At 37.2% G+C, this 20,797-nt stretch overlaps 1 protein-coding gene across 3 annotated transcripts in view; it reads right to left on the bottom strand.

Moving 5' to 3' along the window:
* The window catches only part of PEX5L (peroxisomal biogenesis factor 5 like), a 173,196-nt gene that overhangs the window by 82,270 nt on the left and 70,129 nt on the right, over nucleotides 1-20,797 (bottom strand). For all 3 annotated transcript variants that reach the window (XM_029215455.1, XM_029215454.1, XM_029215456.1), the window contains one exon: nucleotides 13,880-13,991. In XM_029215455.1, the coding sequence (XP_029071288.1) occupies nucleotides 13,880-13,991 (112 nt within the window). The remainder of the gene's footprint in view (nucleotides 1-13,879; nucleotides 13,992-20,797) is intronic.

The raw sequence follows: 20,797 nt of genomic DNA, 5'->3' as shown, positions 1-20,797 counted from the left end.
GATAAAAACAAAGGGTCTCACTGTTTCATATGGGGTTCGAAGATAGCATAGCTTAGCACGGAAGGGGGTGTCTGCTCTACTGATTTTCTTAATCTGATTTTAAAGATTCTCTTAGGCACATGAAGGTTTGTGTCCCAGAATTTGTGTTTAAATTAAAATCATCATCTGTTATAGTGGAAGTGAAATTGTGTGTGTACACTTGTGTGAGAGAGACAGAGAGAGAGAGTGAGAGAGAGAGAGGAGATAAGGAAAGAGAGTGACTTGAAGATGCTATGCTGTTGGCTTTGGAGATAGAATATGGGGCCACAAACCAAGGAATTCTAGGTACCATGGAGAAGGCAAGGAAATGAATTCTCCTTTAGAGCCTCCAGAAGGAATGCAGCCCTCCTGACACCTTGATTTTTAGGACAGCTGAGTTCCAGAATTGTAGGATAATAAATTTATGTTGTTTTAAGCCACTGAATTTGTGGCAATTTGTTACAGCAGCAATAGGAAAATAATATAGCTGGTAGGTCAGTGTCCATAGAGGATTCAAACACAGTCCCATCACCCCCAAGCCTGTGCTCTTCACCATTTCTCTCTAGACTTTATGTGAACTTGGAAGCAATGTGCTGACCCTGTTGATGTGGCTTTGATTAGTTTTCGTTTAGCTACCAATTATTTGCCAGTTTGGGTAGTCTGAGGCATAATTTAAATAGTTGGCAATCTCAAAAACTTTTTTTTTTTTTTTTTTGATAACCATTCCACTGGGTGGAATTTCCTAAAGATAGAAGATGTAATGTGTTATATAAGTATTTGTTTCTATCTCTCTCAAGGACACATGATTGAAGATCACAACCTATTGGACTGGAAGGCTCCCACAGGGCACTGAAGATGTTTATGAATACTAGATTACTGGGGCCCTAGGAGGTGGGGCTGCTTAGAACGGTTAGGATAAGGTAGCACCTATTATGAAGCACGGATTTGATACTTTAATGGCAAGTACAGTGCTATTAACACCACTACTGTATAATGAGCCTCAGATTTTCAGTGACTTTCTCTAAAGGAATAAATCTACAAGGAGTGGTCAGAGAGGACAGTCATGGACAGCCCTGACTGGGGCAGTCACAGAATGTGCTGCAAGGAGCTGATGGGATCTCTGTTCTGATTTGTAAGCTACTCTGGCATTCCAGAAAACATGGAATTCTTTAATACAATGCTTACAAAGCAAACTCCTTTAGGAAGGATTTTGCCAGTGATGTCAAATAGATAAACTGGACTTAAATAATTCAACCAACTTTTGCCTTTTTATTGGAATACATAATTAAAGCTACTTCCCAAATTTCTAAGTTCTCTAAAGTGGCATGCCATTGGGTTCATGGCTATTTGGGTTTTATAAAAATGTATTTGGAAAAATTACACTAATTCTGCAGTTAAGATATTTAATTAGGTGGCTGTGATGGCACTGTGAACTTTGTTAAGGGTATCTTTTTCCTTATATATAGGGGTCTCTTTGATAGGTATACAGGTCCCATACCAAGGAGTGATACTCTTATTTTTTAAATCTTGAAAAATGTTTCTATAGTAACTGTCCACTTAATAGCTCAAGATTATGGATAAATTATTTTTAGATTATGTAGATCGATAAATGTAAACCAAGGACCCCCTATTCTTCTTGCTTTTCAGAAGAGTCTTTCCTGTACTTTGACATATATTATATTTTTTGGAGATTATAGGACAAGAAGTTATTATTGCAAGTTTTATAGTAATTACTTCTCCTATAACATAAGCAATATCTTAAAAATATCTATTTTCTAGTTACTGTCAGAGCATTTTTTACATGCATCTGTGTAAATATATATTTGCCATTTAAAAATCAAGGGTATTAGCAATCTTGGTCTACCTACCATTTAGGGACACAGTTTAAGAGGGTCGAGGAATTAACTGTCTACCTAGATTACAGAAGAATAAAAGATAATTTAGGATGTTAATGGCAAAAAAACGGAAAACATCCTTATTTGATCAGCTTGAAGTCATCATCACTGGATGACAAAAGTTAATCTTAATGTAGAAACAAGCAGAAAGTAAAAAAAAAAAATTGAAATACTTAAGAACAAAATTACAATTTAGAACTTCTATGAGGTAGAAGATTGATATGTTCTTTTAGGGTCAGAGAGAAAAAACCCTGCATTTGACTGACCTTTGGAAGAGATAATTGCTATATTGTTTACTTTGTGTTAAGTTATATAAGAACTATATTCTTTATATATTTAAAGAGTTGTCAAGATGGTGGCACACTGGATTTATTTTTTCATTGGAAGAAAATGCCGAGTATAAAAGCCTCTCATCTTAATACAAGGCTCTTCAAATTTCTATTTGATTGACTTGGTACAACTTAAAGCAGGTTCTGCCCCATATTTTACTCCAAGATTGTTTACTATCCATTCCTTAAGTGTAAAGACATACATAATGCTTGGGATGTAATAGGCACGTAATGTTCAACGACTGTCCTGATTTCACAATGTAATTTCATACTATTCTGAAATGATGTTCCATTTAAAATGACTATTAAAAATTTGGACAGAAAATGATAACTATACCTTTTGCCCAGAAACTTTAGCTATAAAATTATTGGACCATGTTAGAATTCTTTCTAAGATGTTCGTATGCTAAAGTTTCTCCTTTTTAAAAATGTATGTGAATTATGTTGCATATTGAGATATAAATTGTGGGTCTGGAATAATTTTAAAAAAGAACTATAATCCTTAGGGATTAACAAAAATATAGTGTTTCTGCCTGACATATATATATATAAATATATATATATATATTTTTTTTGACAGAAAAGAAGATAAAAAATATATTTAAAAAGAGCAACAGTCAAAGTGGTACAAATAAAACAAAGACTAAGGTGATTAAATTTAATAATTCCAGTAAATATGTTAAAAATTGAGTAAATATTCCAATTATCACAGAAAAATTGTCAGAGTGAATTTTCTTTTTTTTTTTATGGTTTGAGCAAATATTGCAGTTCTGCAACAATGCTGATTTTATTTTTCAAATTTAAGTTCTCCTAAACACATAGCTCTAGAGTGCTCTTCTGTTTAGGTTACATATGGGCACCATATTTAACTGTCCAATTATCTTTTTTTTTTTACGTCTTTATTGGAGTATAATTGCTTTACAGTGGTGTGTTAGTTTATGCTGCATTACAAAGTAAATCAGCTATATGTATACATATATCCCCATATCTCCTCCCTCTTTTGTCTCCCTCCTACTCTCCCTATCCCACCCCTCTAGGTGGACACAAAGAACCGAGCTGATCTCCCTGTGCTATGTGGCTGCTTCCCACTAGCTATCTATTTTACATTTGGTAGTGTATATATGTCCATGCCACTCTCTCATTTCATCCCAGCTTACCCTTCCCCCTTGCTGTGTCCTCAAGTCCATTCTCTACGTCTGAGTCTTTATTCCTGTCCTGCCCCTAAGTTCTTCAGAACCATTTTTTATTTATATATTTCTTAGATTACATATATATGTGTTAGCATACAGTATTTTTCTCTTTCTGACTTACTTCACTCTGTGTGACAGTCTCTAGGTCCATCCACCTCACTACAAAGACTTACTTCACTCTGTGTGACAGTCTCTAGGTCCATCCACCTCACTACAAAGAACTCAATTTCGTTTCTTTTTATGGCTGGGGAATATTCCACTGTACATATGTGCCACATATTCTTTATCCGTTCATCTGTTGATGGACACTTAGGTTGCTTGCATGTCCTGGCTATTGTAAATAGAGCTGCAATGAACATTGCGGTACATGACTCTTTTTTTTTTTTTTTTAAATAAATTTATTTTATTTATTTATTTTTGGCTGCATTGGGTCTTCGTTGCTGTGCTTGGGCTTTCTCTATCTGCGGTGAGCAGGGGTTACTCTTCGTTGCGGTGCGTGGGCTTGCGGTGGCTTCTCTTGTTGCAGAGCACAGGCTCTAGGCATGCGGGCTTCAACAGTTGTGGCTCGCGGGCTCTAGAGCTCAGGCTGAGTAGTTGTGGCACATGGGCTTAGTTGCTCCATGGCATGTGGGATATTTCCGGACCAGGGCTCAAACCCGTGTCCCCTGCATTGGCAGGTGGATTCTTAACCACTGTGCCACCAGGGAAGCCCCCATGACTCTTTTTGAATTATGGTTTTCTCTGGGTATATGCCCAGTGGTGGGATTGCTGGGTCATATGGTAGTTCTATTTTTAGTTTTCTAAGGAACCTCCATACTGTTCTCCATAGTGGCTGTATCAATTTACATTCCCACCAACAATGCAAGAGGGTTCCTTTTTCTCCACACCCTCTCCAGCATTTATTGTTTGTAGATTTTTTGATGATGGCCATTCTGACTGGTATGAGATGATATCTCATTGTAGTTTTGATTTGCATTTCTCTAATGATTAATGATGTTGAGCATTCTTTCATGTGTTTGTTGGCAATCTGTATATCTTCTTTGGAGAAATGTCTATTTAGGTCTTCTGCCCATTTTTGGATTGGGTTGTTTGTTTTTTTGATATTGAGCTGCATGAGCTGCTTGTATCTTTTGGAGATTAATCCTTTGTCCGTTGCTTCGTTTGCAAATATTTCTCCCATCCTGAGGGTTGTCTTTTTGTCTTGTTTATGGTTTCCTTTGCTGTGCAAAAGCTTTTGTTTCATTAGGTCCCATTAGTTTATTTTTATTTCCATTTCTCTAGGAGGTGGGTCAAAAAGGAGCTTGCTGTGATTTATGTCATAGAGTGCTCTGCCTGTGTATTCCTCTAAGAGTTTTGTAGTGTGTGGCCTTACATTTAGGTCTTTAATCCATTTTGAGTTTATTTTTGTGTATGGTGTTAGGAAGTGTTCGAGTTTCATTCTTTTACGTGTAGCTGTCCAGTTTTCCCAGCACCACTTACTGAAAAGGCTGTCTTTTCTCCATTGTATATTCTTGCCTCTTTTATCAAAAATAAGTTGACCATATGTGTGTGGGTTTATCTCTGGGCTTTCTATCCTGTTCCATTGATCTATATTTCTGTTTTTGTGCCAGTACCATACTGTCTTGATTACTGTAGCTTTGTAGTATAGTCTGAAGTCAGGGAGCCTGATTCCTCCAGCTCCATTTTTCTTTTTCAAGATTGCTTTGGATATTTGGGGTCTTTTGTGTTTCCATACAAATTGTGAAACTTTTTGTTTTAGTTCTGTGAAAAATGCCATCGCTAGTTTGATAGGGATTGTAATGAATCTATAGATTGCTTTGGGTAGTACAGTCATTTTCACAATGTTGATTCTTCCAAGAACATGGTATAACTCTCCACCTGTTTGTATCATCTTTAATTTCTTTCATCAATGTCTTATAGTTTTCTGCATACAGGTCTTTTGTCTCCCTAGGTAGGTTTATTCCTAGGTATTTTATTCTTTTTGTTGCAATGGTAAATGGGAGTGTTTCCTTATTTTCTCTTGCAGATTTTTTATCATTAGTGTATAGGAATGCAAGAAAGTTCTGTGTGTTAATTTTGTATCCAGCTACTTTACCAGATTCATTGATTAGCTGTAGTAGTTTTCTGGTAGCATCTTTAGGATTCTCTATGTATAGTACCATGTCATCTACAAACAGTAACAGTTTTACTTCTCCTTTTCTGATTTGGATTCCTTTTATTTCTTTTTCTTATCTGATTGCTGTGGCTAAAACTTCAAAAACTATGTTGAATAATAGCGGCAGAGTGGGCAACCTTGTCTTGTTCCTGATCTTAGCAGAAATGGTTTCCGTTTTTCACCACTGAGAACGATGTTGGCTGTGGGTTTGTCATATATGGCCTTTATTAGGTGAGTTCCCTCTATGCCCACTTTCTGGAGGATTTTATTTCAACTACGTGTTGAATTTTGTCAAAAGCTATTTCTGCATCAATTGAGATGATTATGTGATTTTTCTCCTTCAATTTGTTAATATGGTGTATCACATTGATTGATTTGCATATACTGAAGAATCTTTGCATTCCTGGGATAAACCCTACTTGATCATGGTGTATGATCCTTTTAATGTGCTGTTGGATTCTGTTTGCTAGTATTTTGTTGAGGATTTTTGCATCTATGTTCCTCAGTGTTATTGGCCTGTAGCTTTCTTTCTTTGTGACATCTTTGTCTGGTTTTGGTATCAGGGTGGTGGTGGCCTCGTAGAATGAGTTTGGGAGTGTTCCTCCCTCTGCTATACTTTGGAAGAGTTTGAGAAGGATAGGTGTGAGCTGTTCTCTAAATGTTTGATAGAATTCGCCTGTGAAGTCAACTGGTCCCGGGCTTTTGTTTGTTGGAAGATTTTTAATCACAGTCTCAAATTCAGTGCTTGTGATTGGTCTGTTTATATTTTCTATTTCTTCCTGGTTCAGTCTCGGTAGGTTGTGCTTTTCTAAGAATTTGTCCATTTCTTCCAGGTTGTCCATTTTATTGGCATAGAGTTGCTGGTAGTAGTCTCTTAGCATGCTTTGTATTTCTGTGGTGTCTGTTTTAACTTCTCCTTTTTCATTTCTAAGTTTATTGATTTGAGTCCTCTCCCTCTTTTTCTTGATGAGTCTGGCTAATAGTTTATTAATATTGTTTATCTTCTCAAAGAACCAGCTTTTAGTTTTATTGATCTTTGCTATTGTTTCCTTCATTTCTTTTTCATTTCTTTCTGACCTGATCTTTATGATTTCTTTCCTTCTGCTAACGTTGGGGTTTTTTTTGTCTTCTTTCTCTAATTGCTTTAGGTATAAGGTTAGGTTGTTTATTTGAGATGTTTCTTGTTTCTTGAGGTAGGATTGTACTGCTATAAATTTCCCTCTTAGAATGCTTTTGCTGAATCCCATAGGTTTGGTGTCGTCCTATATTCATTGTCATTTGTTTCTAGGTATTTTTTGATTTCTTCAGTGATCTCTTGGTTATTAAGTACTGTATTGTTTAGCCTCCACGTGTTTGTATTTTTTACAGACTTTTTCCTGTAATTGATATCTAGTCTCAGAGCGTTGTGGTTGGAAAAGATACTTGATATGATTTCAATTTTCTTAATTTTACCATGGCATTATTTGTGACCCATGATATGATCTATCCTAGAGAATGTTCCATGAGCACTTGAGATGAAAGTGTATTCTCGTTTTTGGATGGAATGTCCTATAAATATGAACTAAGTCCATGTTGTTTTACATATCATTTAAAGTTTGTGTTTCCTTATTTATTTTCATTTTGGATGATCTGTCCATTGGTGAAAGTGGGGTGTTAAAGTCTCCTACTATTATTGTGTTACTGTCGATTTCCCCTTTTATGGCTGTTAACATTTGCCTTATGTATTGAGGTGCTCCTATGTTGGGTGCATAAATATTTACAATTGTTATATCTTCTTCATGGATTGGTCCCTTGATCACTATGTAGTGTCCTTCTTTGTCTCTTATAACATTCTTTATTTTAAAGTCTATTTTGTTGGATATGAGAATTGCTACTCCAGGTTTCTTTTGATTTCCATTTGTATGGAATATCTTTTTCCATCCTCTCACTTTTAGTCTGTAATGTGTCCCTAAGTCTGAAGTGGGTCTCTTGTAGACAGCATATATACGGGTCTTTTTTTTGTATCCATTCAGCCAGTCTATGTCTTTTGGTTGGAGCATTTAATCCATTTGCATTTAAGGTAATTATCGGTATGTATATTCCTATTACCATTTTCTTAATTGTTTTGGGTTTGTTTTTGTAGGTCTTTTCCTTCTGTTGTGTTTCCTGCCTAGAGAAGTTCCTTTAGCATTTGTTGTAAAGCTGGTTTGGTGGTGCTGAATTCTCTTAGCTTTTGCTTGTCTGTAAAGGTTTTAATTTCTCTGTCGAATCTGAATGAGATCCTTGCTGGGTAGAGTAATTTTGGTTGTAGGTTTTTCCCTTTCTTCATTTTAAATATGTCCTGCCACACCCTTCTGGCTTGCAGGGTTTCTGCTGAGAAATCAGCTGTTAACCTTATGAGGATTCCCTTGTATGTTATTTGTTGCTTTTCCCTTGGTGCTTTTAATATTTTTTCTTTGTATTTTTTTTTTTTTTTTTTTTTTTGCGGTATGCAGGCCTCTCACCATTGTGGCCTCTCCCATTGCGGAGCACAGGCTCTGGATGCACAGGCTCAGCAGCCATGGCTCACAGGCCCAGCCTCTCCGCGGCATGTGGGATCCTCCCAGGCCGGGGTATGAACCCGTGTCCCCTGCATCGGCAGGTGGACTCTCAACCACTGCACCACCAGGGAAGCCCCTAATTTTTGATAGTTTGATTAATATGTGTCTTTGTGTGTTTCTCCTTTGATTTATCCTGTATGGGACTCTTTGTGCTTCCTGGACTTGACTGACCATTTCCTTTCTCACTTTAGGGAAGTTTTCAACTATAATCTCTCCAAATATTTTTTCAGTCCCTTTCTTCTTCTCTCATTCTTCTGGGACCCCTATAATTCGAATGTTGGTGTGTTTAGTGTTGTCCCAGTGGTCTCTGAGTCTGTCCTCAATTTTGTTTTTTAAACATCTTTATTGGAGTATAATTGCTTTACAATGGTGTGTTCGTTTCTGCTTTATAACAAAGTGAATCAGTTATGCATATATATATGTCCCCATATCTCTTCCCTCTTGCATCTCCCTCCCTCCCATCCTCCCTATTGTCCTCAATTCTTTTCATTATGTTTTCTTTATTCTGCTCCGTGGTAGTTATTTCCAGTATTTTGTCTTCCAAGTCACTTATCCGTTCTTCTGCCTCACTTATTCTGTTATTAATTCCTTCTAGAGAATTTTTAATTTCACTTATTGTGCTGTTCATCATTGTTTGTTTGCTATTTAGTTCTTCTAGGTCCTTGTTAAACAATTCTTGTATTTTCTCCATTCTATTTCCAAGATTTTCGATCATCTTTACTATCATTACTCTGAATTCTTTTTCAGGTAGACTGCCTATTTCCTCTTCATTTGTTTGGTCTGGTGGGTTTTTACCTTGCTCCTTCATTTGCTGTGTATTTGTCTGTCTTCTTATTTTGCTTAACTTACTGCATTTGGGGTCTCCTTTTTGCAGGCTGCAGGTTTGTAGTTCCCATTGTCTTTGTTGTCTGCCCCCAGTGGGTAAGGTTGTCTCAGTGGGTTGTGTAGGCTTCCTGGTGGAGGGGACTGGTGCCTGTGTTCTGGTGGATGAGGTTGGATCTTGTCTTTCTGGTTGGCAGGACCACATCCGGTGGTGTGTTTTGGGGTGTCTGTGAACTTATTATGATTTTAGGCAGCCTCTCTGCTAATGGGTGGGGTTTTGTTCCTGCCTGGCTAGTTGTTTGGCATGGGGTGTCCAGCACTGCAGGTTGCTGGTCATTGAGTGGAGCTGCGTCTTATTGCTGAGATGGAGATCTCTGGGAGAGCTTTTGCCATTTGATATTACATGGAGCCAGGAGGTCTCTTGTGGACCAATGTCCTGAACTCAGCTCTCCCACCTCAGAGACTCAGGCCTGACACCCGGCTGAAGCACCAAGACCCTGTCAGCCACATGGCTCAGAAGAAAAGGGAGAAGAAAAAGAAAGAAAAAAATAAAATAAAATAACGTTATTAAAATTAAAAAATTGTTAAATATAAAAAAGTAATTAAAAAAAGAAAGAAAGAAGAGAGCAACCAAACCAATAAAAAAATCCACCAATGAAAGCAAGCGCTAAAAAGTATACTAAAAAAAAACAACAACAAAGAAATAACAGACCGACAGAACCCTAGGACAAATGGTAAAAGCAAAGCTATACAGACAAAATCACACAAAGAAGCATATACATACAACCTCACAAAAAGAGAAAAAGGAAAATATTATATATATTAAAAAAAAAGGGAAGAGAGCAACGAAATCAATAAACAAATTTACCAATGATAATAAGCTCTAAATACTAAACTAAGATAAACATAAAACCAGAAACAAATTAGATGCAGAAAGCAAACCCCAAGTCTACAGTTGTTCCCAAAGTCCACCGCCTCAATTTTGGGATGATTCGTTGTCTATTCAGGTATTCCACAGATGCAGTGTACATCAGGTTGATTGTGGAGATTTAATCCACTGCTCCTGAGGCTGCTGGGAGAGATTTCCCTTTGTCTTCTGTGTTTCCACAGCTCCGGGATTCAGCTTTGGATCTGGCCCCGCCTATGCATGTAGGTCTCCTCAGGGTGTCTGTTCTTCACTCACACAGGATGGGGTTAAGTAGCAGCTGATTAGGGGGCTCTGGCTCATTCAGGCTGGGGGTATGGAGGGGTACAGAATGTGGCGCAAGCCTGCGTTGGCAGAGGCTGGTGTGACGTTGCAACAGCCTGAGGCATGCCGTGTGTTCTCCTAGGGAAGTTGTCCCTGGATCACAGGACCCTGGCAGTGGTGGGCTGCACAGGCTCCCGGGAGGGGCGGTGTGGATAGTGACCTGTGCTTGCACATAGGCTTCTTGGCGGCTGTAGCAGCAGCCTTAGCATTTCATGCCCGTCTCTGGTGTCCATGCTGATAGCCGCGGGTCACGCCCATCTCTGGAGCTTGTTTAGGTGGTGCTCTGAATCCCCTCTCCTCACACACCCCGAAACAATGGTCTCTTTCCTCTTGGGCAGTTCCAGACTTTTTCCACAGACTCCCTCCCGGCTGGCTGTGGCGCACTAACCCCCTTCAGGCTGTGTTCACGCAGCCAACCCCAGTCCTCTCCCTGGGATCTGACCTCCAAGGCCCGAGCTTCAGCTCCCAGACCCCGCCTGCCCTGGCAGGTGAGCAGACAAGCCTCTCAGGCTGCTGAGTGCTGGTCGGCACTGATCCTCTGTGCAGGAATCTCTCCGCTTTGCCCTCTGCACACATGTTGCTGTGCTCTCCTCCATGGCTCCAAAGCTTCCCCCCTGCCCACCCCCCGTCTCTGTCAGTGAAGGGGCTTCCTAATGTGTGGAAACATTTCCTCCTTCACAGTACCCTCCCAGAGGTGTAGGTCCCATCCCTATTCTTTTGTCTCTGTGTTTTCTTTATTCTTTTGCCCTACGCAGGTATGCGGGGAGTTTCTTGCCTTTTGGGAAGTCTGAGATCTTCTGCCAGCGTTCAGTAGGTGTTTTTTAGGAGTTGTTCCATATGTAGATGTATTTTTGATGTATTTGTGGGGAGGAAGGTGATCTCCACGTCTTACTCCTCTGCCGTCTTGAGGGTCCCCCGAATACATATATTTATTTATTTATTTATTTATTTTTGGCTGCGTTGGGTCTTCGTTGCTGCACATGGGCTTTCTCTAGTTGTGGCAAGTGGGGGCTACTCTTCATTGCAGTGTGCGGGCTTCTCATTGCAGTGGCTTCTCTTGTTGTGGAGCACGGGCTCTAGGCACATGGGCTCAGTAGTTGTGGCTCATGGACTCTAGAGCGCAAGCTCAGTAGTTGTGGCACACAGGCTTAGTTGCTCTGCGGCATGTGGGATCTTCCCGGACCAGGGCTTGAACCCATGTCCCCTGCATTGGCAGGTGGATTCTTAACCACTGCGCCACCAGGGAAGCCCCCCTAGACATATATTTTTAAGATTAAAAAGAACATACTATCAAATGAGAGTCTTCCTTAAAGATAAAAATCTGTGCAGCATTCAGATGCACTGAATGCTGAGGCCAAGCAATGAAAATCCCATAGTCTCAACATGCCATTTTTCCTGACCTCTTACTTTGGAGGGTGTTATGGATTGAAATGTGTCCCCCCAATACTCATATGTTGAAGTTTTAACCCCCAGTACCTCAGAATGTAACTTTATTTAGAAATAGGGTCAATGGAGATGTAATTAGTTAAGATGAGTCAGATTGGAGTAGGGTGGTAATAAAGAGAGGAAATTTGGACACAGAGACTGACATGCATACTGGGAGACATGCACACATGTCATGTGAAGATTAGAGTTATGCTTCCACAAGTCACAGAGCTACCAGAAACCAGGAGAGAGGCCTGGAACAGATCCTTCCCAAGCACCTTCAGAGGAAGCATGGTCCTGCTGACACCTTGATTTTGGACTTCTAGCTTCTAGAATTGTGAGGCAATAAATCTCTGTTGTCTAATCCACTCATTTGGTGGCATTTTGTCATGGCAGGCCTAGGAAACTAATACAGAAGGCAATACTCTAGGTACTGGGATTGCAAGAAATTACATATTCTTTTGAATATGTAATTTCCTCCAGTATTTCACAGGTCTCTCTGTTATATGCTAGAAAAATCAAGGTGAAAAGCAGCTTTTGAGTTGGATATTATGTTGCTCTCTCTGGTGAGCCCTTCCTATGTGACTTAGTTCTATCCCTCCTGAGAGTTGTAGAGGGTACTGGAATCAAGATCTGAGAATTATGCTTCGCAGCTTTTTCTTAGAACAGCGGGAATTTCTCAGTGTACCCCATCTTCATGGATTTTCCTGCAATTAGAGACACAAGGCTCCTCTGTATTTTTCTGGGGGTAGCTCAGTTTTGGAGGGGTGAGCTCCAGTTTCGTAGGTAAGGAGGATGAAACTGATCTGACAGGATCTGAACTTGTTTCATTTCCTGCCTAAAATGTACCAAGTACAATTTTATTTGCTTGATTACTCAAAGCGGTAGTTGAATTTAGAAAATGATTGCTTTGGTGTGTTAGCACTTACACAGATGGCTTCATTTAATCTTCCCAAGTAACCTATGAGATATAGATCTTACTACTATTAGACAGATGAGGAAATAGACTTACTTATGCAACTTGCTCAAGGACACAGAGTTGCTAAGTGGCAGAGTTGGGGTTGGAATTCACAAAGTTTAACTCCAGAGACTGTAGACTACACTCCCACATAAAGTGCCTCTATCTTGTGTTAGTTACTCTTATTGTTGTAATTTTTAGCATTTCTTAAAAATCATAGTTTCCTTCACCTGTGATTTTCTTCACTTACTTAAAAGTATAATAAAACTATTCCAGGAAGCAGCAGGCTGAGGACATGATGGGGAAATGAAATGAACTTTAACAAGACAGTATATAATTATCCTCTCCTTCCCCCATTAAATTCTCTCCTGCAATCTCATGTAACCTTTGTTGTTTGATTCTGGACATCATTCTTTCATTCTTATTTGAACAACATGCCTTTGAGTGTGAATGTTGACTGAATGAAACCAATGCAGAAAGGCTGCCGCTGATCCAGAAGGCGACAAGTAGCTTTTGAGTCAAATCTTCCATTGTGGCCTCAGAGTGGGCTGTACCTAAGTGACTTAGTTTTCGAATTAGTGAGAATTTAAGTGCAGAGGATGCTGGAGAAGGTGTGATTGATACACTGGCATCCTGCATTCACTCATTGGATGACAACTTATTAGTCCCTATACAGATAGCTTACTGTTTGATTATATTTAATTCCAGTTTGATTATATTTAATTCCAGAACAATGTTCAAATAAATTGTTGTAAGAAGGAGCAACTAATCCATTTATATGACAAAAAAATAAAATTGTCTCGATAATATCCCAAGTCTCTAGGACATTTTAATTGTGATTTCAATCCACTTGAAGGGGTTTCCTATATTTTTATTTTACTGGACTTTTGTCACACAAAATATTTCCAGCCAGAACTTGAAAAACCTTACTCTGAAAGAGATGCTTTTGTTTTAAAGAATTCCTATATGATGTGACTTGAGATGCAAAGATGTACGTATGAAAATTGGCATTGAAAAATGATTCATTGCTAATAGTGGTACTCTAATGTTTTCAAAATTGGTTGGATAATATCCATTGGAGTTTCTTATATTATAAAGAAAAGCAATCTATTGGTTTATATTGAACAGTATATATTCTAAAATTTCATTTGTTTGCAAACATTATTCTCCACTTAAAATGCATTGTGGAAAGAAAATGTGCATTTTTCTATCATGAAAATTAACTCCACTTGAGGATAAGTTAAAAGTGAAAGAATTACCGGCTGTGTTGGACGTTACTGGCCTTGCTATTGCCTCCGATTTGGTTTCACAGAGAAAATCATCGATGGAGGGACTCAGGAGGGGTCTGCTCTCTTGCTGTTCATTCACCAGCTGGGAACAAATGAACACAGGTGTCAAAGGACTTTGTCCAATTGCAGAATCAGATGAATTAAAATGCAGCCTTGCAACAAAATGAGAATAGCAAGCCTACCAAAAAATAAACCAATCAGTAAGTAATAGGGTAGAGGCAAGAAAGAAAACAAAATCAGGGGATGGGGAATGAGCCTTTCAGCACTGTCATATTTTTGATGCAGCCAACTTCAGTTTTCAAACCTCAAGCTTTTTTTCTCCTCCTAGAACGGTTTTGGAATTATTCTCTAATTTCAGTATGTAGAATATGACACCTATTGAATCACAGTTCCTAAGGGCCAATCTCACTCTTCATCTGGACAAAAAGCTCTCACTGAGACCTGGAACCATGGCTTCAGACCCTGAGGTGACACATTCTGTTTAGGACTGGTCAGTCATTGTTATGTAGTAACAGCATGCACACACACAGAGATCCGTGTGCATGGATAAATGCTCTTTTTCTCTCTCTCTTAAAAAGCTCAAGTCACCTAAAGGCACACGCCCTTCCTTACATTTCCTTGGAATGCTTTTGTAGTGCATAAGAAGTATTTTGAGAGAGTAGGAAGTATTGTTAACTGTACAGGTATCCAGTATATATGCTTGTGAAAATCTGTATGTAAAAGAGATTTCTGTCAATTCAATTATATTTCCCCATTGGCTTGTTCTCTAATTTCAGAAATCATTCAGTTTGATTTTTATTAGTTCTCATTATCAGTGGCAGCCAACTATTTACTTTCAGTTATTCTGCACCTCTTTGAATCCAAACATCCTTAAGTTCTGTTTCTAAGGGTAAGGGGAAAATTACACTTAAGATAACACAAGTGGTTAGTCCCTAAAAGAACTGTCTTAGTTTTTGGCGAGTTTTTATATTGGCCTTTCTTAAAATGGGCATAGTCATCTAGTTTTCTACTTGCTATAGGAAAAAGATGTGCCAAAAAATCTCTAGATTTTAAAATACTTATTTGCAAGGCTGTATTTTAAGAGACACATAAAATAACAAATGAAGTGTTTTGAAGTATTACCAAATCAAAATATTTTCTATGACTCACTTTCACTGCATTATTTCTCTGGCAATGTTAGTGGTATTATAGCTTAGAGCTTATGGACCCTGACAAGAGACCTAAATAATGGTAAATACGGGAAGAAAAAATGCAATTCTATTATTGGTGAAGGAGGAATATGGAAGCATTAGTGATTATTCGGGGACTGAAAACCAAGAGGCACCTTTGGTACTTTTACACATTCATGCTATTATCTTAACATGGATAAATCTCAGATCTTCACTGAAGTCTAAGATTTTGAGATAGAGTTGGCAATTTAATTTCACTCATTAATTTGTACATGTTATCGAGGGTTCTAAGCATTAAGAATGCTCATTTTCTTTTAATGTTCAAGTTATAGAGATAGAAAAATTTTCAATTATAAGTTTTAGTGTTACTATGTATAAAGACACAGATTTCTCTAAATTATCTGAGGTCTGTTTTGGTTGTAACCTTTTTTTTTGGGATGCTCCTTTAATCCATGAACAAAACTCTTGAGTTTATTTGCATTTTGTTTTCTGAATTTGAACATTCTTGGGTATCACTCATCCTATTTATATTGAAATATTTTTTAATGTTGAGGGACTATGAGCTTCTCATGTTTTGGGGATAAAATATATTAGAAGGTTTGTAAATGCCATGGTTTATGCCAGCTCTTCTGAAAATGTGATTAGTTTTCTGGGATCTGTTTTTCATTTATAGGTAGCTCATGTAAAAACTGTGTTTATGCAATTTCTTAAAGACTCATACATTAATGTGTATTTCTTGGGAGAACTTGCCCTTTAAGCCATATATGCTTAGCATATTGAACCCATCTAGTATGATATCACCATGGTGATGTGGTCTTGATGTAGCAACAATGTCTACCTCCAGGCTGTGTCATTCTCACAGCTGTCAAGGGAGAGATGGATTCTGCTGTGCTATAAACATCATGGAAGATGAAGGTCACCATCAAATATGGCACCACACTATACTCATAGAATTTATTGTAACAGGCTTACATTTATTAAGTTGTGCATTCTGACTACTAGGTCTTATTGACCTAGGCTAAAGTGAAAAAGGTGCAAAAACTCAATACAACTTCAACTTTAAAATACGTATGACATATGTGTAATGTCGTAACTCTTTTTGTTAGCCATTATTTCTCTGAAGAAGTATGATGTTATTGATAGATAACTAAGAAAATTTATTCTCTTAGTCCTGATCTTGAGAAATAGCCATTATTATGTAAAAGGTACCTATGATTTATATTCCACAAAAGCCCCCTTATACTTTTTCTTTACTTTGTATACAATTAAATTCCTTTGTAAATAAAAGGACTAATAATTTATTTCCAAGTCATAGCTCTGTGAGTAGGTGTGTAGAATAGACCTAGATTACCTATGGTTTTAGAAGACCAGGGTATTAGATTTCTGTAGATATTTTTAATTGCAAACACTGAAAAATTAGTCTAAATTTGATAAAAGAATTCTAGAAAGTAAGACCTTTCCACATAAATATCTAAATGGACAAACAAAGGACAGCCACAATTAATTGAAAGGCCTATCCTTTTAGGCAAGTCTGCTTTATCAGAGGTGATAGGATTTTTTTTTTTTGAGTCTCTCTCCTCATTCAAACCAAAGACTTATTTTCTAGGGAGAGCACTTCTAGCACTCAGATTTTCTCAGCATAGGAAGAAAAGAATACCAAAGAGGAGGTTATTCAGAGAGACCCTAGAAAGCCCAAGACTAAGTTGTGGCTTCTCCTCATAAGGTCTTTTCCACACCTACTGTCTTATTTGTGACCACACTTCACCCCTGGACTGGAGTTGTTCCCATAACATGTCTGTCCCGTTCCCATGACTGAGCTGTTCCTGTGACTTTCTTCCATAGATACAAATCAAAGAGGAAACTTCACATTACTTTCTGAGTCTGTGTTTTTCAAGCTAGAGCACCATTTAGCTGTTGGGAAATGCTGAGATTGGAGTGGGGATAGTGGCAGGGCTCAAGGGTGAAGAGGATGAAAGGCCAGATTTCAGATAGCATGGAAAGGTAATTTGGGAACTGAAGGTTTTTGGGTTTTGATTGAGATATGGAAGATGAAATAGGAGATATCATGAAAAAAATCTTTTGTTATTAACTCTGAGGTAAGAGGCTATGTCTTACTCATATTTATATCCTTCACAACTTCTAATAGAATGTTTTCATATAAGAGGGGCTCAATAAATGGCTACCAACTGGGACAGTGACTTTGCAGAAACTGAAGATATAAAAATATCTATCTCAAACAGTCCAATTTTGAACTGTATCTTCAGTCAGATGAATTTAAGAATCATTATTTTAGCCCTACTAAGTCCCATTTTATTTTTACTTGTATAGATAAGAATGGCTTTTCACATGCCTCCCTCCTGATTTTCAAACAAATTTATGGTTTTCCTATGGTGACTTGAGAATAAGCAAACCTTTTAGGTCATAAAGTAATATTGCAAACTGAACTGAATCCCCCAAATAGTTCCCCTAAGCTTTACTCCCAAATTGTATGCCATTTATTCTGTCTTTATTCATTGGTAGGATAGAGCTTATTCACTTCCTTTTAGAATTACTTCCTTCAGTTTGAAAATACTTTATGAACTTACCTCATTTCATCCTTCTGGCACAGAGTACATTGATGTTATAAAAATAATAAAAGGTGAGTCAAAAGGTTTCCAATTTTTTTTTTGAATAACTGAGTGGGAATGATTGCAATTTTGGTCCAATCAGATGATCTTAACTAAGTTAAAATGACCCACTTTATTAGTTGCTAAGGCCTTTATTTCAACTTTACATTTAAAATTTTCCTTTATTATCCTTCTTTGTCCTCTTCTCAATATTTAGATTAGTTCAAAGGCCTTTCTAATGGTGACAGATTCTTATTTCTCTTTCAGGACCCCGCTCTATTGACACATTGTCTGGGAACCTTCTTCAGCTCTAGGTGGCAAGTGCCTTCTTACAACATCTCTGCGTTCCCATGCTTTACCCAATTTTATAACCTTAGTTTCACCTGTTTCCTCCCACTAGACTGTGATCTCTTTGAAGGTAGAGACCTTATCCAATTAATTTTTGTATCTCATAGTGGCAGTTTAATAAATGTTGACTGATTTTATACAGTCCAATTGAATGGTGAATTGTATAAAAGAATGATTGCATGGGCATCCTCAATTTCATATGGGGTTTGATCAACTCATAGAGAGGCCAGTGGTCCTCAGAAATGTTTACTAAATTCCTGGCAAATTTTAAACCGCAAATCTAAGTCCATTTTCCCCCACTGTCACATCATTGAAATGCTTGGAAACCTAGAGGTATCTAAAGGAACATTTCCAAATGCAAGGCTTCTACCAAGAAGTCAAAAATGCCAAGAATGAATGCCTAATGAGAAAAATGGAAATAAAGGCATGGAACTGCCTCATTCCATCTTTGGAAGCAGGACACGGACCAATGCAAGTGGGAAGCCAGTGGTACTTCAAGAAATAACACCACTACCTCACTCAGAGATTTTAAATCAGAGATTCAAATTTGGAGATTCTGAGAGAAAGCCCTTACACAGTCAATGGACATGGAAATGAAAGGAAGCAGCAGAAGTAAGAAGACAGGTGAGAACTCGCATGTAGGAGCTTCTTGTCACTCAGAATTCAAGACTATTGATCCTTTACACCTTCCTTGTAATCATAGGTTGTAAATGAAATATTCAGTCAAATGCCTTCAATTTACTTATGACTTAGTCAGACCGGTCAGTTGATGTGGCTAGTAGTAGCCACCACAGGACAAAATTGCTTCTTATTTTATATCAATACTGTGTTTAGTGTTGAGCAGAGTGCAGACAATATCATCCACCTTTAATGAATTATTGTCTGTTTTAAAACTTTGTCTAAAAATACATTTGCCTTAGTTCAACTTGAATTTACTTAATTTAAATGTTAAAAAATTAAATTATATGATCTAAGCTGAATATTTAACCAAGATGAAAGGAGAGTATTTTGTTTTTAAATACTGCCTGCTACTTAAGCTCCAGTGCATTAAAGATACCTTTTTTGTAACTTAAGTCTAAGTTTTTTTATCTTTAAACAATATATTGCTTAGGTGTTTCATTAAAAAATATAGAGCTAAAGTTTGTGATAGCTCATATCACTAAGAATTAACTCCAAACCAAAATACATTTTAGGTGAGAAAACAAGGTCTGTATAGGATAATAACTCGTTATTCTATAATTTTACACTTCAGATTGATGATCTCAATCTATTGTTTTAGTTTAAAGTAAAATATTCTGTTTTTATCTTGAAACATTTTAGTACTTAAAGAATAATTTTAAAAGTTAAAACATTGAAGCGAATAAGCTAAAAAACAGTTGACAAATATCTCGTATTTGTAATGTTGATTAAAAAGTTTGTAAAAATATACCAATCTTTTTATCTCATCTAAATAATAGAAAAATTAAGATTGTTTTTATATAAATAAAAACACAAATATGCTTTCAATAGACATATCTTTATGCATTTTGAAAATTCCTTTATTATTTGCACTCTCTTGATTAAAAGTACAATATATGTCATTGGTTAAGTAGGTTTTCATTCATAATTTTATAATTAAACTGTTTATGGCTTTATTAGTCCTATCCAAGTTTAGAAACGTGTGCAAAGCCCATCAAAATAGTCACCATATTAAAACTAAGTTGACTGACTCAATCCACTGAAAAGAGGAAACAACTGAAACATTACTATGCACCCCTTAGTATTCAGCCTTTGAAGGCTTTGTCATGGTAATTCTGCCACCCAACTGAATTAATTTCTTATGAGCTAATAGTACTAATGGCACTGCCCCATCCCCCAGTTCTTTATATGGGTCTCCGTGGATCTTCCTGTAAAGGATAACCATGTGATAATTTTCAACTCTTTGACTTCATCTAAATGTCAACCAACTGACAACAAATATTTTCCTGACAGGATAGTTAGACATAAAAATGTGAATCTATTCATGGGGAAATGAACAAATATTATTGTTTACAGCTTGGATAGTACTAACATCAAGGCAGGAAGGAGAATATAATTAAAGCAATTGTTTCAAGTTAGTAACAGAAAACCCAAACAAGACTGTATTTAGCAGCCTTGTGAATGTTTTTCCAATCAAGGACATTACTTTCTTATCTTTATCAGACACAATATTAAATCAGTATCAAACTATAAGGGGTGGGGACAGATAGAGAAACAAAGTCTGAGTTAAAAAAAAATTCCCTTGACAAGAAGAGGTCTGGAACACATAGTTTTAAGACACTGTGCTCTACAGCAAAAAATGACTGGGCTATTCCTTACTTACAAAAGTACCAGGGGAGGTGGTTAAAATGAAAATTTCTGAAGGTTCCTTATGAGAGAAAAATATTCCATAAAGCCATTTCATTCTCATAAAGAAGAATAAAAATTTTTCTATGATATGCTCAATCTTCTGGCACATAGTTTTCCCTTCTAGCCTCAAGCTGGATTTATTTATACCATTACAGTCTAGAGTAGTACTGTTCAATGGAAATATAACGAGAGCCTGGTCATTTTAAATTTTCTAGTAGCCACTTTAAAAATAGTGAAAAGAAACAGGTGAAAATAATTTTAATAACACATTTTATTTAGCCCAATATATCCAAAATATTATCATTTCAACATGTAATCAATATAAAAATTATTAATGTGATAGTTTACATTATTTTTCTTTGGACTAAATCTTCAAAACTTGGGGTGTATTTTATACT

Source organism: Monodon monoceros, unplaced genomic scaffold (assembly GCF_005190385.1).
Source record: "Monodon monoceros isolate NGI ecotype Baffin Bay Population unplaced genomic scaffold, NGI_Narwhal_1 Super_Scaffold_11, whole genome shotgun sequence".
NCBI lineage: Eukaryota > Metazoa > Chordata > Mammalia > Artiodactyla > Monodontidae > Monodon > Monodon monoceros.
This window is presented reverse-complemented; position numbering and strand designations above follow the sequence as displayed.